Source organism: Ranitomeya variabilis, chromosome 3, assembly GCF_051348905.1.
Source record: "Ranitomeya variabilis isolate aRanVar5 chromosome 3, aRanVar5.hap1, whole genome shotgun sequence".
In the NCBI taxonomy this organism is placed as follows: domain Eukaryota; kingdom Metazoa; phylum Chordata; class Amphibia; order Anura; family Dendrobatidae; genus Ranitomeya; species Ranitomeya variabilis.
In genome coordinates, this window is record NC_135234.1 from 730084545 (window position 1) to 730101092 (window position 16548).

The window sequence follows — 16548 nt, forward strand, 5'->3', positions numbered from 1 at the left end:
TTGTGGCACTGTGACCAAAACCCCAAAATTCTGGCATTCATTTTTTTTTTCTTTTATAGTTTTTACAGATCATGTTAATTTTAGATTTAAATAGATTGTTCTTTTGTGGACATGTTTATATTAATTTTTTTTTTAAAATGCACTTCTTTATTAGGTGTCTTTCACACGTTAGTATCTCTGGTACGTGTGGTGACAGATTCCACACGTACTGGAGACGCTGACACACGTAGACCCATTGAAATGAATGAGTCTGCGCACGTGTCAGTGTGTTTCCACAGACCGTGTTGTGGACGACAGCACGGATCACACGGACCCATTCAAGTCAATGAGCCCATGTGACACGTACCTCACATGGATACCATCCGTGGAACACATATCGGAGCCTGGGAATCAGTGTAGTTTGCTCTTTTCCCAAGCACCGAGTGCTGAACGCTGCCGTCATCACGGTTCCCAGCACCAGCAGGGGATAATGATGAGAGTAGTAGTCTGCTCCCACTGTCTCCACCTGCAAAATACAAAAAATCCTTATACTCACCTGTACTAATTGTCCCCCACTGTAATCCATGCGACCAATCATGAAGAGCCAGGAAGAATGACGCCTGCAGAGAGCGGGGCCCGGTCCTTGCTGCGCTTAGCGAGCGGCGTCCTGTCACTCACTGAGGTCCAGGGCCGCAAGAGCGGTCAAGAGCATTACAGGGGGGGACGATTAGGACAGGGAAGTACATGGATTGTAGAAAATAACACAAGTCACAGTACAGACTAGGAGTGAGGGCCTGAGAACATGACAATGCTGAAAAGCCTTCGCTAGGCGCCTGTACAGGTGTATAATGAGGCCCAGGCTTTATAGCTAAGGGCAGGGCTGGACTGGCCGTCTGGAAATGCCAGAAGGGCCTGTCTGCTCGTGGACCTCCTTGTCTGCTACGTTGTTAACAGAATCGGTGTTCTCAAGACACCCCATACTGTAAGACTAGGTTCCCATTGCGTTAATGGGATAGCGCTAACGGACAGCGTTGCACGGCGAAATTAACGCCGTGCACCGCGTCCGTTAGCGCTCCCATTGCCGGCAATGTTAGAGCGCATTGCTAGCGCGTGTCATTTTCGGCACGCGCTAGCGATGTGCCGGTCTTTTGTAGCGCGCCTCGGACGCTGCTCGCAGCGTCCGCGGCGCGCCAGAGGTCCGTTCCCCGCTCTCGCAGATCGGGGATCTGCGAGAGCGGGGACGTTAACGCGACCCCTGAACGCGGCCCCGAAAAAGACATTGCGTTAGCGCTCGCGCTAAACGGATTGCACTAACGCAATCTGAACCTAGCCTAAGAGTTGTGAGGGAGCACAAAGTCGCTGACTCCGTCCCTTACCCCAGCACCCACGGGTATCATTAGAAATATCGGTCCTGTAGTAAACCTTGCTTTCCTCCATCCAGGGTAATAGTAGTGATATATTGCATCTAGTGCTTGGGGACAACATGGGCCTGTGTGATCTCAAATGCCAGGGCTGAATTTCACCCTCAGTCTGTGCCTGGCTAAGGGACTGGAGTGATAAAAGTAGTGCACTGTGCAAGAAGAGCCATGTTTTGAGCCGGACTGCCCATTGCTAAAAGTGACACAGGAGGGCGCTGCAGCTGTTATAGACTGTCATCTCGGATTACTCCATAGACAGGGAGGTAGACAAGTCTCGCGAGATTATGCGCTTCTTAAGCGCCAGCGCGGAAGGAGACGCCCTTTCTCGTGGCTGAGCCTTTCCTGTGTGCAGCACCATGAGGTGAGCGCGGCGGAGGAGAATGGGGTTCTGTGCCGCCGGTAGCCGTGTAACGTCTCTGTATAGTGGAGGAAGGGCCGCGGATCTGCTGAGCTTCGTGCTGTGAGGGAAGAAGCGGCGGCTTGTAAGCTCGGAGGATGGAGGCCTGTGCGGACATGGGCAGGCCGCTGCCGCCGATATCAGCCATGGCTGCCGACATGGAGGCCGTGTCTGTCCCAACAGTGCATTCTCGCCCTCCCTTGTCTGCCGTAAGTCGGTCGGTGGTGTGCTGGCCCGCCGGTGAGGGCAGTCCGTCTGTCGGTGGTGTGCTGGCCCGCCGGTGAGGGCCGTCCGTCTTTCGGTGGTGTGCTGGCCCCGCCGGTGAGGGCCGTCCGTCTGTCGGTGGTGTGCTGGCCCGCCGGTGAGGGCTGTCCGTCTGTCGGTGGTGTGCTGGCCCGCCGGTGAGGGCCGTCCGTCTGTCAGTGGTGTGCTGGCCCGCCGGTGAGGGCTGTCCGTCTGTCAGTGGTGTGCTGGCCCGCCGGTGAGGGCCGGCCGTCTGTCGGTGGTGTGCTGGCCCGCCGGTGAGGGCCGTCTGTCGGTGGTGTGCTGGCCCGCCGGTGAGGGCCGTCCGTCTGTCGGTGGTGTGCTGGCCCGCCGGTGAGGGCCGTCCGTCTGTCGGTGGTGTGCTGGCCCCGCCGGTGAGGGCCGTCCGTCTGTCGGTGGTGTGCTGGCCCGCCGGTGAGGGCCGTCCGTCTGTCGGTGGTGTGCTGGCCCGCCGGTGAGGGCCGTCCGTCTGTCGGTGGTGTGCTGGCCCCGCCGGTGAGGGCCGTCCGTCTGTCGGTGGTGTGCTGGCCCGCCGGTGAGGGCCGTCCGTCTGTCGGTGGTGTGCTGGCCCCGCCGGTGAGGGCCGTCCGTCTGTCGGTGGTGTGCTGGCCCGCCGGTGAGGGCCGTCCGTCTGTCGGTGGTGTGCTGGCCCGCCGGTGAGGGCCGTCCGTCTGTCGGTGGTGTGCTGGCCCCGCCGGTGAGGGCCGTCCGTCTGTCGGTGGTGTGCTGGCCCGCCGGTGAGGGCCGTCCGTCTGTCGGTGGTGTGCTGGCCCGCCGGTGAGGGCCGTCCGTCTGTCGGTGGTGTGCTGGCCCGCCGGTGAGGGCCGTCCGTCTGTCGGTGGTGTGCTGGCCCCGCCGGTGAGGGCCGTCCGTCTGTCGGTGGTGTGCTGGCCCGCCGGTGAGGGCCGTCCGTCTGTCGGTGGTGTGCTGGCCCCGCCGGTGAGGGCCGTCCGTCTGTCGGTGGTGTGCTGGCCCCGCCGGTGAGGGCCGTCCGTCTGTAGCCCCATGTAGAGTTTAAATAACTTTATAGTTTGCGGTACGGAGATAATCTATGCCGTCCTGCTGCTTTTCGAGCCAGTGCTACAGTAGTAACAGCATGTGTGGTCTAAGACTAGGCAGCATTAATGTCCAGAACAGAACCAGCTTATTGCTGTTGACGCTCTGGCTGTTTCTACTATAGCAGAAGGATAAATCACTTGTAACGTATGCTTAGTGCTCACTGGTGGTGTGCCTGCACCATCAATCACTGTGCCACAAAGCTAAATGCATTCATCAGGCACATCAGTTACTTGGGGAGCACTACAAAACTTGCAGCAACAGCAGGCTTTCATGGCTAACAGTACACAGGACTGGCGTGGGTGCTATTGGAATAAGACTGCTGTTATCTGACTGGTAGAGATAGAAGTATTGGGTGTACATAACGCCACTTCTGCCTGTACTTCGTCCCAGCCCTTGGTTTGTCTGCAGGGCTGACATCTGACCTTAATGTAGACTGCATGATTTGCTTAGCTCACTGGCTGCAGTGAGGCAATGAGACATCGGTGCTTTAAAGACTAGGACAGCTGTGAGTATTAGTAATGTTTAGATTTATAAAACAAAACTAATGTTCAGCGTTTTTTTTTCGTTACAGTGGTAGTAAAGTTTCTCGTGATACGCTGTATGAAGGGGTGAAGGAAGTACTGGTTGGAGCAAAGCAGAAGAAAAGAAAGTAAGTAGTAATGTGTGGAGGAAAGATTAAAACATGGTAAAATGAAACCTTTTAACGATTAGTTCCTTTCTAGATGTTCCAATTAACACTGTTTAACAGCGGCAGTTTAAAGGGAACCTGTCACCCCATTTTTTTAAAGATGAGATAAAAATGGCGTTAAATAGGGGCAGAGCTGTGCTTTACATTAGTGTCTTTTTTGGGCCTTTATTCCCCACCTATGCTGCCGAAATACCTTTGTAAAGTCGCCGTTTTGGGCTGTCACTCACGCTGGTCTGGTCATATGGGCGTGGTGACATCGCTGTTTCTTCCCCCAGACCTTGCTTATCTTTCCTTTGGTGGTGTAGTGGTTTGCGCATGTCCAACTGCCGAATTCACTGCGCAGGTGAAGAAAGAGCGCGATCTGCGCTATTCCCCTGATCATCAGTGGGGGCGGCCTTCTTCTTGAGGCCGCGCGTGCGCAGATGGAGTGCTCTGCTGCACGGGGCTTCAGGAAAATGGCCGCCGCAATCTCCATCTGCACACGCGCGGCATCCCGCGGCCATTTTCCTGAAGCCCCGTGCAGCAGAGCACGCAATCTGCGCACGCGTGGCCTCAGGAAGATGGCTGCCCCCACCGATGACCAGGGGAATAGCGACATCAAAATGGCGGGCGCATGCGCAGTACGCCCGCCAAATCGGCCGGCAGATTTGTTCCAGGAACATTTTGATCACTGTGATAGGTTTTATCACAGTGATCAAAATAAAAAAATAGTAAATATCACCCCCATAGGTAGGGACAATAATAAAAATAAAGAATATATATATATATATATATATATATAATATTTTTTTTCTTCTCCCACTAGGGCTAGGGTTAGAATTAGGGTTAGAACTAGAGTTGAGGTTAGAATTAGGCTATGTGCACACATGGTGCGGATTTGGCTGTGGATCCGCAGCAGATTGGCCGCTGCGGATTCGTAGCAGTTTTCCATCATGTTTTACAGTACCATGTAAACCTACTGAAAACCAAATCCGTTGGGCCCATGGTGCGGAAAATACCGCGTGGAAACGCTGTTGTATTTTCCACAGCATGTCAATTCTTTGTGCGGATTCCATTTTACACCTGCTCCTCAATAGGAATCCGCAGGTGAAATCCGCACAAAAAACACTGGAAATGCGCAGGTAAAACGCAGTGCCTTTTACCTGTGGATTTTTCAAAAATGGTGCGGAAAAATCTCACGAATCCGCAATGTGGGCACATAGCCTTAGGGTTAGGGTTGGAATTAGAGTTAGGGTTGGAATTAGGGCTAGGGTTGGAAATAGGGTTAAGATTAGGCTTGTGGTTAGGGGTGTGTTGGGATTAGGGTTAGGGGTGTGTTGGGGTTAGGGCTATATCTAGAGTTGGGTTTGGGGTGTGTTGGGGTTAGTATTGGAGTTAGAATTGAGGGGTTTCCACTGTTTAGGCACATCAGGGGTCTCCAAACGCAACATGGCGCCACCATTGATTACAGCCAATCTTGCGTTCAAAAAGTCAAATGGTGCTCCCTCCCTTCCGAGCCCCGACGTGCGCCCAAACAGTGGTTTACCCCCACATATGGGGTACCAGCATACTCAGAACAAACTGGGCAACAATTATTGGGGTCCAATTTCTCCTGTTACCCTTACGAAAATAAAAAATTGCTTGCTAAAACGTAATTTTAGAGGAATGAAAAATTATTCTTTATTTTCACGGCTCTGCGTTATAAACTTCTGTGAAGCACTTGGGGGTTCAAAGTGCTCACGGCACATCTAGATAAGTTCCTTGGGGGGTCTAGTTTCCAAAATGGGGTCACTTATGGGGGATTTCTACTGTTTAGGTACATCAGGGGCTCTGCAAACGTAACATGATGCCCGAAGACCATTCCATCAAAGTCTGCATTCCAAAACGTCACTACTTCCCTTCCGAGCCCCGGCATGTGCCCAAACAGTGGTTTACCCCCACATATGGGGTATCGGCGTACTCAGGAGAAACTGGACAACAGATCTTGGGGTCAAATTTCCCCTGTTACCCTTGGGAAAACTAAAAAATTCTGGGCTAAAATATTTGAGGAAAGAAAACACATTTATTATTTTCATGGCTCTGTGTTATAAACTTCTGTGAAGCACTTGGGGGTTCAAAGTGCTCACCACACATCTAGATTAGTTCCTTGGGAGGTCTAGTTTCCAAAATGGGGTCACTTGTGGGGGACCTCCAATGTTTAGGCACACAGGGGCTCTCCAAACGCGACATGGTGTCTGTCTGCTAACGATTGGAGCTAATTTTCCATTCAAAAAGTCAAATGGCACACCTTCCCTTCCGAACCTTGCCGTGCACCCAAACAGTGGTTTACCCCCACATGTGAGGTATCGGCGTACTCAGGAGAAATTGCCCAACAAATTTTAGGATCCATTTTATCCTGTTGCCATGTGAAAATGAAAAAATTAAGGCTAAAATAATTTTTTTTGTGAAAAAAAGTGCTTTTTTATTTTTACAGATCAATTTGTGAAGCACATGGGGGTTTAAAGTGCTCACTATGCTTCTAGATAAGTTCCTTGGGGGGTCTAGTTTCCAAAATGGGGTCACTTGTGGGGGAGCTCCAATATTTAGGCACACAGGGGCTCTCCAAACGTGACATGGTGTCTGCTAAAGATTGGAGCCAATTTTTCATTGAAAAAGTCAAATGGCGCTCCTTCCCTTCCAAGCCCTGTTGTGCGCCCAAACAGTGGTTCCCCCTCCATATGGGGTATTGGCGTACTCAGGACATAATGTACAATAACTTTTGGGTTCCAGTTTCTTTTTATCTTTGGGAAAATAAAAATGGTTGCTAAAAGATCATTTTTGTGACTAAAAAGTTAATGTTCAATTTTTCCTTCCATGTTGCTTCTGCTGCTGTGAAGCACCTGAAGGGTTAATAAACTTTTTGAATGTGGTTTTGAGCACCTTGAGGGGTGCAGTTTTTAGATTGGTGTCACTTTTGGGTATTTTCAGCCATATAGAACCCTCAAACTGACTTCAAATGTGAGGTGGTCCCTAAAAAAAAAAAATGGTCTTGTAAATTTTGTTGTAAAAAGAGAAATCACTGGTCAAATTTTAACCCTTATAACTTCCTAGCAAAAAAAAATAGTTTCCAAAATTGTGCTGATGTAAAGTAGACATGTGGGAAATGTTATTTATTAACTATTTTGTGTCACAACTCTCTGGTTTAACAGAATAAAAATGTGAAAATTGCGACATTTTCAAAGTTTTCGCCAAATTTCCGTTTTTTTTTTTTTCACAAACTCAAATTATTGACCTAAATTTACCACTAACATGAAGCCCAATATGTCACGAAAAAACAATCTCAGAACCGCTAGGATCCGTTGAAGCGTTCCTGAGTTATTACCTCATAAAGGGACACTGGTCAGAATTGCAAAAAAACGGCCAGGTCATTAAGGTCAAAATAGGCTGGGTCATGAAGGGGTTAAGGGTACTTATGCCTCAGTGCCGCTTTTTTTTTTTTATTATTATTTTTTTAGAAATAAGTTTATAATGCCAGACACAAGAGTTGGAATTCCTCCGGGGTCTCTGCTACCGGGGGAAGTGGAGACCCCAGAGAACATGATTTGTTATGGTTTTACTGACTCCAGTTGTAGCGATCGCAGTTATTAACTGAAGAACGGCGACAGCAAAAGATTCCGCTTTCCCATTTAATTTCTCCTCTGATATGATCGCACATCAGAGGAGAGAGAAATGGGGTCCCCCGATTCCTCGCTCCCCTTGGACCCTCCTGCATCTGTGAAGTTTCCCTGGCCAGCAGCGTATTCCGGGAAGAAAATGGCATGCCGAGAACTGCTGGCCGGCCACAATAGGAAATTTTTCCTCTTGATTGGTTAATTTTGATCATTGTGATAGACCACATCACAGTGATCAAAATAGTAAATCAAGCCCCCTTTATCACCTTAGTTAGGGGAAAAATAAAAGTATGTATGTCCTTTTTTCATTAGGATAGGGTCGTTCCATATCAAGTGATCCAAGTATGAATATTTTTTTTTACCTGACTTTTTAGATTTTTTTTTTATGAAGTACAACTTTAGTTACCATATATACTCGAGTATAAGCCGACCCCCTTAATTTTACCACAAAAAAACTGGGAAAACTTAATGACTCGAGTATAAGCCTAGGGTGGAAAATGCAGCAGCTACCGGTAAATGTCAAAAATAAAAATAGATGCCAATAAAAGTAAAATTAATTGAGACATCAGTAGGATAAGTGTTTTTGAATATCCATATTGAATCAGGAGCCCCATAAGATGCTCCATACAAAATACGCCCATATAATGCTGCACAAATGCTGATTATGGCCCCATAAGATGCTCCATAGAGATATTTGCCCCCATATAATGTGGCACATGGCCCCATAAGATGCCCCATACAGATATTTGCCCCCATAAAACGCTGCACATGGCGCCATAAGATGCTCCATACAGATATTTGCCGCACATGCTGTTGCTGCGATAAAAAAAATCATTCACCTCTCGTCACTCAGACCCCCGACACTTGCTATATTCACTTTTCCCGTTCCACCGCTGGCGCCTGTTTTTCCCTTCCTCTGCACTGATGCTCAGGCAGAGGGCGGCGCTCACACTAATCGCTTCATCGCGCCCTCTGACCTGAGCATCACTGCAGAGGCCGCGGTAGACACAGCGGCGCCGACGGTTGAACGGGAAAGGCGAGTATGCCTCCGTTATACTCACCTGCTCTTATTACACAGCTGCCGCTCCTCCCCTGCCGCCCCCTGGGTATGACTCGAGTATAAGCCGAGAGGGGCAATTTCAGCCTAAAAAAATGGGCTGAAATTCTCGGCTTATACTCGAGTATATACGGTAATTACAAATTAAGTTTTGAATTTTTTTCTTCATCAGTAAATTTTTCACTGACTTTTAAAGTTTTGAAAGGGCAAATTTTGGCCCTTCACCATATCTCGGGCTAGAACTAAGAGGTGGGAGAGGTATCATTTTTCTCAGAACGGTACCGGCTTTCATTTGATATGTCACAAGACAGTTTCTTTATACTTTGTTTTGGAGAAATCAATTTCAAAATTTTTATGCACATTTAAAAAAAACAAAAAACGTATGTTTTAAAATTGTGAAAAAAATGTATGTGTTGTGTTCTTGTTTATATTTGTGCAGTGGTTCTACTTTACTTATCAAATTTTTTTTATCGGTAGTGAAAACCATGGCAGCTTTTCATATAAATAGTGATAAATGCTGCGTTTATTGCAGCGATCAAAAAGTAGTGCAAGCAGTGATTTACTCACTCTGTGAGTGTTTCAAAAGCACGGCATGTGTTTAACCCCATTGAAATCAATTGGGGTGGGAGGGGGTGTTTTTCTGAACGATGATCACTCAGAATAGTGCTGTGTGTATTAGCCCTTAATAAGAAAATCTACTCAAACATTAAACACCAATATTGTAGCACACAGACTCCCTTGATGCCTGTGTAGAGACTATTGCTTGTTCAAGAGTGAACATGTCCAGGCATCTCGGGGCATGAAAGCTCTGAAGCTCTCTTGGGCTAAGCTCACAGTATAGAGCTGAGTACTTATTTCCTTAAGCTCCGTCTACTGCATGCGTCCTGCTTACCTATCTTTACATTGGGTACACTGGGACATGCGGATGCGTCTGCATGCGGCGTTTTGACGTGCAGGCGATCGCAAGAAAACGAAACATGTCGCATGCGGACGCAGCCGCATGTCCCTGTGTACCCATTGTTAAAGATAGGTATGCAGGACGCATGCAGAAGTAGGCAGAACCTAAGGGAGGAAATACACAGAATTTTTAATAAGGTGAACAGCTCATTGCCTATGTTATTGGCCCCTGCCACTGTTTGAGTAGCTGATCACCTGGGTAAGAAGCAGATGCCACTAACAAAGGCTGTATGCTTGAGCTTGCTTGGATGGCTAGGTCAAAGGGTACAGCCAACCTCCCCCTGGACTTCTACCAAGCTGCTAAGTGGCCTGTTAAAGGGCTCAGTTTAGTCAACGGTGCAGCTATGCCGCTGGTCTGAACTATCATTCTTCAGGAACTGTGAATGTACGGTACTTTGTTCTGTATCATAAGGGGCTGTTCTAAGGAGTGTACACTTATTTCTCTTGAAACTTTACATTTATTTTAAGTGCCAAAGATGTCAAGTGCACTGTTCGGGATTGGTTTTGTGATGATTAAAATTGTGTCACAGTATTGTGTGCAATAACTGCATTGCTCATGCCAGCATTATGGTCTTCACTTTCAGGTTTCTGCAGTCTGTGGAGCTTCAGATCAGCCTTAAAAACTACGACCCTCAGAAAGACAAGCGTTTCTCTGGAACAGTCAGGTTTGGACACGCCTATTCTCACCCAGATTTTGCCTTTCCTGTACCTCCTGCTTTTTATCCTTTGAGACGAATCATTCAGGCAAACATGGGTAGTTCAGTTACCTTAATCAAAAGGCTGGCTGGACGGACCCTCACCCTGGGTCTTAAAATATGAGGGAAGGTGTGATTCGGTCATCGAAAATGCACCGAATAATACTTTGGTATTATGCAAGGTTTGTATGCAAGGTTTGTACCTAGATGTAACTTCTTGTATTTTTTTTTTTTTTCTTCCTCTAGTGCCATTCTACCTATAAGCTTTATGTACATGCTAGAGTACAGAGAACTGTTTCCTTGTCTTTAAAACCTCATTCTACCTAGAGTAGAGCTTCTAAGCACTACACTGAAGCTGACTTGGAATAGCTGGGGTGCACTTTGTGCATAATCCGTCAGCTTCATTGCCACTGAACCTTTCAATAGCATTTAAGAGTAATCTTCTATAGTAGCATCAGCAGCACATGTTGAATGCACTGTAATGTGTGAAAAAGTAAGACTGGAGTGCTATTGCCCTTCAAAAAAGCTATGATTATAGCACTATTTATTCCATGGCGCTTTACATGTGGGGAGGGGTATACATAATAAAAAAAAAAGTACAGTAATCTTAAAAAATACAGGTCACAACTGGTACAGGAGAGAGGACCCTGCCTGCAAGGGCTCACAATCTACAAGGGATAGGTGAGGATACAGTAGGTGAGAGTAGAGCTGGTCATTCAGTGGTTTGGTAGATCGGTGGTTACTGCAGGTTGTAGGCTTGTCTGGAGTAGCTGTTCAGGTTCTTTTTGAAGGTTTCTATGGTAGGCAACAGTCTGATATTCTGTGGTAGAGGGTTCCAGAGTAGGGGGATGTGCAGGAGAAATCTTGTATGCAATTGTGGGAAGAGGAGACAAGGAGTCGAAGGAGATCTTTTGAGGATCGGAGGTTGTGTGCATGTAAGTACTTGGAGACGAAGTCACCGATGTATGGAGGAGACAGGTTGTGGATGTCTGTATGTCATGGTTAGGGTTTTGATCTGGATTCTTTGGGTAATGGGGAGCCAATGAAGGGATTGACAGAGGGAAGAGGCCGGGGAATAGCTGGTGGACAGATGGATTAGTCAGGCAGCAGAGTTTAGAATAGATTGGAGGGGTGCGAGAGTGTTAGAGGGGAGGCCAACAAAGCAAGAGGTTGCAGTAGTCAAGGTGGGAGATGAGGTAATGGACTAGGGTTTTTGTAGGTTCTTGGTTGAAGAATGTACGGATTCGGGAAATATTTTTGATCTGAATTTGGCAGGAAGTGGAAAGGGCTTGGATATGTGGTTTGTAGATGAGATTGGAGTCAATATTACCCCAAAGCAGCGAGCATGTGGGGCTGGTGAGTGAGCAGCCATTTACTTTAATGGCTAGGTCCTTTTGGGGGTGGTTGAGTGAGATGGGGGGTGGGGGGAACATTATGAATTGTTTTGTCCATATTAAGTTTTAGAAATCTAGTGGAGAAGGATAAAATGGCGGACACATTGTGGGATTCTGGTTAGTAGAGTGGTGATATCTGGTCCAGAGAGGTAGATCTGTGTGTCAGCAGCATAGAGGTGATCCTGAAAGCTGTGCGTTTTTATGAGCTGTCCCAGGCTGAAGTGTATGATCACAACTAGAAGTATCACTACCAGTAAGATCTTCTGTCCCTTTCTGATCAAGTTTTGAAAGTGATTATATGCTTTAAACAAGGAGTTCTCCAATCTTTCTGTACCTTCAGGCTAAAGTCTACACCAAGACCCAAATTTTCAGTTTGTGTTTTGGGAGACCAGCAGCACTGTGATGAGGCAAAGGCAGTTGAATTGCCCCACATGGACATAGAAGCCCTTAAGAAGCTAAATAAGAACAAAAAAATGGTGAAAAAGCTGGGTATGTGTGATACATATTACTTTTTATTGGCAATAACATTTATTTTGCTAAAGTGATTAAGGTTTTGAGTCAAAAACAGTTATGGGTCATTCAGACTTAATGGATATAACGCTTATTTCTTCACAGCGAAGAAGTACGATGCATTTTTAGCATCCGAATCATTGATCAAGCAGATTCCTCGTATCTTAGGACCTGGTTTGAACAAAGCTGGCAAATTTCCTTCCTTGCTAACACATAATGAAAACATGGTGGCAAAAGTCGATGAAGTCAAGTCCACCATCAAATTCCAGATGAAAAAGGTAGGTTGGGCTTACTGTTAAGCTTTGTGGTTTATTAAAAAGGTCCACTACTTGGACAACACCCATTTCAATCATTGTTTCTCCCTTGTAAAATGGCACACTCTTGGGGTTGTTCGCACGATGTCTGCATCAGTCATGCGATCCCCGTCATGCTCTGCAATTGTCATGATGCTTTCATCTCCCCCCACTTTAGCTGTAATTGACATCCAGAGGAAGTGGTGTTATTTTACAAGGGGAAATCACTGAAAAGGGTTGTCCAGTACTTGAGGAACCCCTGCAGATGCCTTGGCGCATATGGATGTTACTGTAGATCTGAGCTAGGTTCTACATGTGTAGAGTCCACAGTGGGCGCAGGCTGTCACTTTTATTTCCACCCAATGACTGCTTCAAAGCAGAACAAATACGCAAATTGTCTTTCTAGAGAAAAAATTACTTTAACTCTTACACCACCTATTGGATGTAGCCATCCTAAAATTCAATATCTACTTAAATGATTCTTGGTGCATGAGTTGGTATAAAGCAAACCAGGTACTCCCTTTTCCAACATGTTTTGGGATGTTTCATAATCTGTGCAAAGCAGATTTTGATTTGGCTGATTGAGACCTGTGACGGGCTGTTTAAGGCTATATGCACGCATTGCAGATTTTGATGCCTTTCCGCAGTGTTTTTGGACGTGCGGAATTGCATCAAATCCGCAGTGTAGTGCACCAACAATGTTAGTCAATGGGAAATAGAGAATTGGTGTGCACATACCATGGAAAAATACGTGCGGATTTGCAGCATTTTATTTTCCGCAAAATGTCAATTCTTTTGGCGGATCTGCAGCATTTGCACCCATTGACTACCATTGAGTCAAGCAAATCTGCAGGCTTAAAGGGAACCTATCACCCCGTTTTTTAAAGATTAGATAAAAATAGTGTGAAATAGGGGCAGAGCTGGGCTTTACGTTACTGCTTTTTTGGAGACTTTATTCCCCCGTTAGGCCGCCGAAATACCTTTGTGAAGTGGCCGTTTTGTCCTGTCACTCAAGTTGGTCAGGTCGGATGGGCGTGGTTAAATAGCGGTTCCTCCCCCTGCTTCTCGGCGTGTCTTTCGTAAACGCGATCTGTGAATGGCACAGATCGCGCTTTTTCTTAGCAGTTGCACATTGAATTTGCCTCCGGCGCCTGCGCATTATGTTTTGCCCAACTGTGGGCAAAGCATATTTTACATCACTGCGCATGCGCGGGTCGTAACTTTAGCCTTGGTGCCCCGGAAGTGATCATATGGGCATAGTGTTTATCTGGATGCCGGTAAAGTTTTCTCAGCCCGAACTGCGATTTTGGCACCAAACTTGCGCTGCGAGGTTCCCTTTAAAAAGGTCTGCAGTTTTGCTGCAGAGTTGCGTGCGAGAAACTACAGATCGGGAGGAGGAAGAGTGTGGTAGAGACTGTGTGTGTGCAGTGAATATGTGCGGGTGTCTGTGCGGGTGTCTGTAGGCAGGCATCGTGCGATGGGACTACTAGTCCCATCTGGCTATGCCTGCTACAGTGACAGCTAGCCAATGAACACTAACCGTATGAAGGAATTACTATTGTCCCATCAAGTGCAAAAAGCAAAAAAACACAGTACATGCTCACCATACAGCTAATCACCGATGCTCTCAGCTGTAAAAATAAACAAAAATATACTGTTTGACGTAATCATTTAGTAACGAGTGTCCCATGACTATCTCCTGTGTAGAGTTGGAGAGCTCTCCAGGGGCCTCTGGTGATACAATGGCGGCAGGTATCCTCCCGCAGTGGTTCACTCCACTGTCAGAGGTCACTGGAGTTCATGCCGTCACTGACAATGCTGTGAGAAAATTCTCATGGCAGCAGTGCCGTAAAGTGAGAGCATGAACTCCAGTGAACCCTCGGTGACAACACTGCAGGAGCAATTATCTCCTGTTGGTGTCAATGGAGGCCTATAGAGCAGTCACATCTCCTGATGTGACAGCTCTATAGGGGAGATCGTGGGACACTAGTTATTAAATGGATTACAATAAAAAAAACAAAAAGCCAGCTCACCAGGCAGCCCAGCAGGTGCACGGAACTTCCACGTTGATGTGCGTGGTGTTGAACAAGCCAAGGAAAAAGGATTCGTTCCAGCTCCAGAGAGTAAAATTCCAATTCTTTATTAATCCATATTAAAATTACAGGCTGAATTACTCCTCTATGTATGGTAGGAAACGAGCAGGGAGTATTTGTGTTGGTTTTATTTTTTTTACAGGTGATTGAGGGCGTCACATGGATTAGGAGTACAATAAAGATGGGAAACTGTAGTTTTATTTCATTAAAATACTTTATTTTGGCTGTGTAGGATTAGTAATGGATAGGTATCTTATTGACACCTCTCCATTCGTAAGCCGGGCTTGATGTCACCTTACAAATACAAAGGTGACATTAACCCCACAACTATTACCCCATATGCCACTGCTACAGGGCAGTGGGAAGATTTTTTTTATATTTTTATGACAAGTGATCGGGGACTAGGTTATTGGGGAGTATGTACAGTATGTTATGTTGTATGTATGTCTGCAGATCTTTTACATCTGCAGTTTTGCTGTGGATGTGCCTGACTCAATGGAAGTCAATGGGTGCAGAAACGCTGCAGATCCACAAAGAATTGACATGCTGCAGAAAAAAAACTCTGCAAATCTGCGTGGATTTTTCCACAGCATGTGCACAACAAATCTCCATTTCCCATAGATTAATATTGGCTGTGCACAACGAACGCTGTGGATCCGCATCTAAATCTACAACGTGTGCATATAGCCTAACACTATTAACCTGTAGATCATCCCCATATCTGTAGGTTAATGGTGTCTTCTGTTGACAGGTTAACTTTAAAATAGTTTTAAATTGTTAATGTTTCACTCTTTTCAAATGAAAGCAGGAATTTGCTGTGTAAGGCCTCTTTCACATTTCTGTTTTTTTGCCATCCGTTGCAATCCGTCTTTTTGGCAAAAAACAGATCCTGCAATTGTGCCCGCAGGATGCGTTTTTTTGCCAGACTGTTATTGCAGACAGGTTGCAACAGATAGCCACACGTTGCATCCGTCGTGCAACGGATGCGTCATGTTTTTGCCGGCCGTCGTGACTAAAAACGTTCAAGGGAATGTTTTGTTGTTTTTTTTTGTCCATTGGATCCGCATTTTCCGACCGCGCATGCGTGGCCGGAACTCCGCCCCCTCCTCCCAGGACTTCAGAATGGGCAGCGACTGCGTCGGAAAACTGCATCCGCTGCCCACGTTGTGCACAATTTTGCACAACGTCCGTCGGTAAGTAGGGCCGACTGTTTGCGACGGGCCCCGTACTGACTGAAATGTGAAAGAGGCCTAAGACACTTTTTTTTTTCTGACCGAGTGTTGTCCCACACTACCATCCAAAACTGTTTTTGTCCTAAAATGTGTGATTCAAATAATTGTTCACATAATCCCCACACAGCATGATCAGTGGGCTCGCAGGTTATTATTGTATCACTCAAAAATTAAAAACGTCTCTTATCCTTAGGTCCTGTGTCTGGCTGTTGCAGTTGGCCATGTGAAGATGTCTGAAGAAGAGCTGGTCTACAATATCCACCTGGCAATTAACTTCTTGGTATCTTTGCTGAAAAAGAATTGGCAGAATGTAAGGGCTCTTTATATTAAGAGCACTATGGGCAAACCACAGCGTCTGTACTGATTTCTAAAAATAAATTTGTCCACTGGTTTTGGCTTCAATGTCCATGTAGCCTGTTCATGAATGGGGTGAAATTGTGCTAAAAGCAAATACAGTTGTTTTTTTTTTTGGGGGGGGGGGGGGCTTTGTTTTACTCTGTTCATGGTGTGGTAATTTTTTTTTTTTTCCTGGTAATAGGATTCTACCAAGTCTAGCCCAACTAGTCTTTTCTGGCTGAAGTTTACTCGTAATGTCACAGCTGACATTATACCCAGCCTCCAGCACGACACATGCTTGGAGAGCACAACAAACAGGTTCTTCATGCATGTGTCGTGACTGCAGCTGCAGAGCCAAACAGATTATCAGCCAGAGCGATCCAGGAAGCAAAGTTCCCTCTGCAGCTTATTTGGTAAGAGCTATAGCTTGCCGAATAAGCAGGGACCCAAAGAAATTTGCTTATCTCTAGTTAACAGCACGGTTTGCCCTCCCATACGCAGCTTCTGCTTAAATTCGGTGTATGGACTGGGGACACAGAAGGAGCTG

The 16548-nt window shown here is 46.5% G+C and overlaps 1 protein-coding gene across 1 annotated transcript; it reads left to right on the forward strand.

Moving 5' to 3' along the window:
• Positions 1 to 1684: 1684 nt before the first annotated feature.
• RPL10A (ribosomal protein L10a) lies at positions 1685 to 16071 on the forward strand. Its single transcript, XM_077298421.1, has 6 exons — positions 1685 to 1758; positions 3689 to 3766; positions 10033 to 10113; positions 11878 to 12026; positions 12153 to 12325; positions 15859 to 16071. The coding sequence occupies exons 1-6, from the start codon at positions 1754 to 1756 to the stop codon at positions 16027 to 16029; spliced, it is 657 nt and encodes a 218-aa protein (XP_077154536.1). The 5' UTR covers positions 1685 to 1753; the 3' UTR covers positions 16030 to 16071.
• Positions 16072 to 16548: the final 477 nt, after the last annotated feature.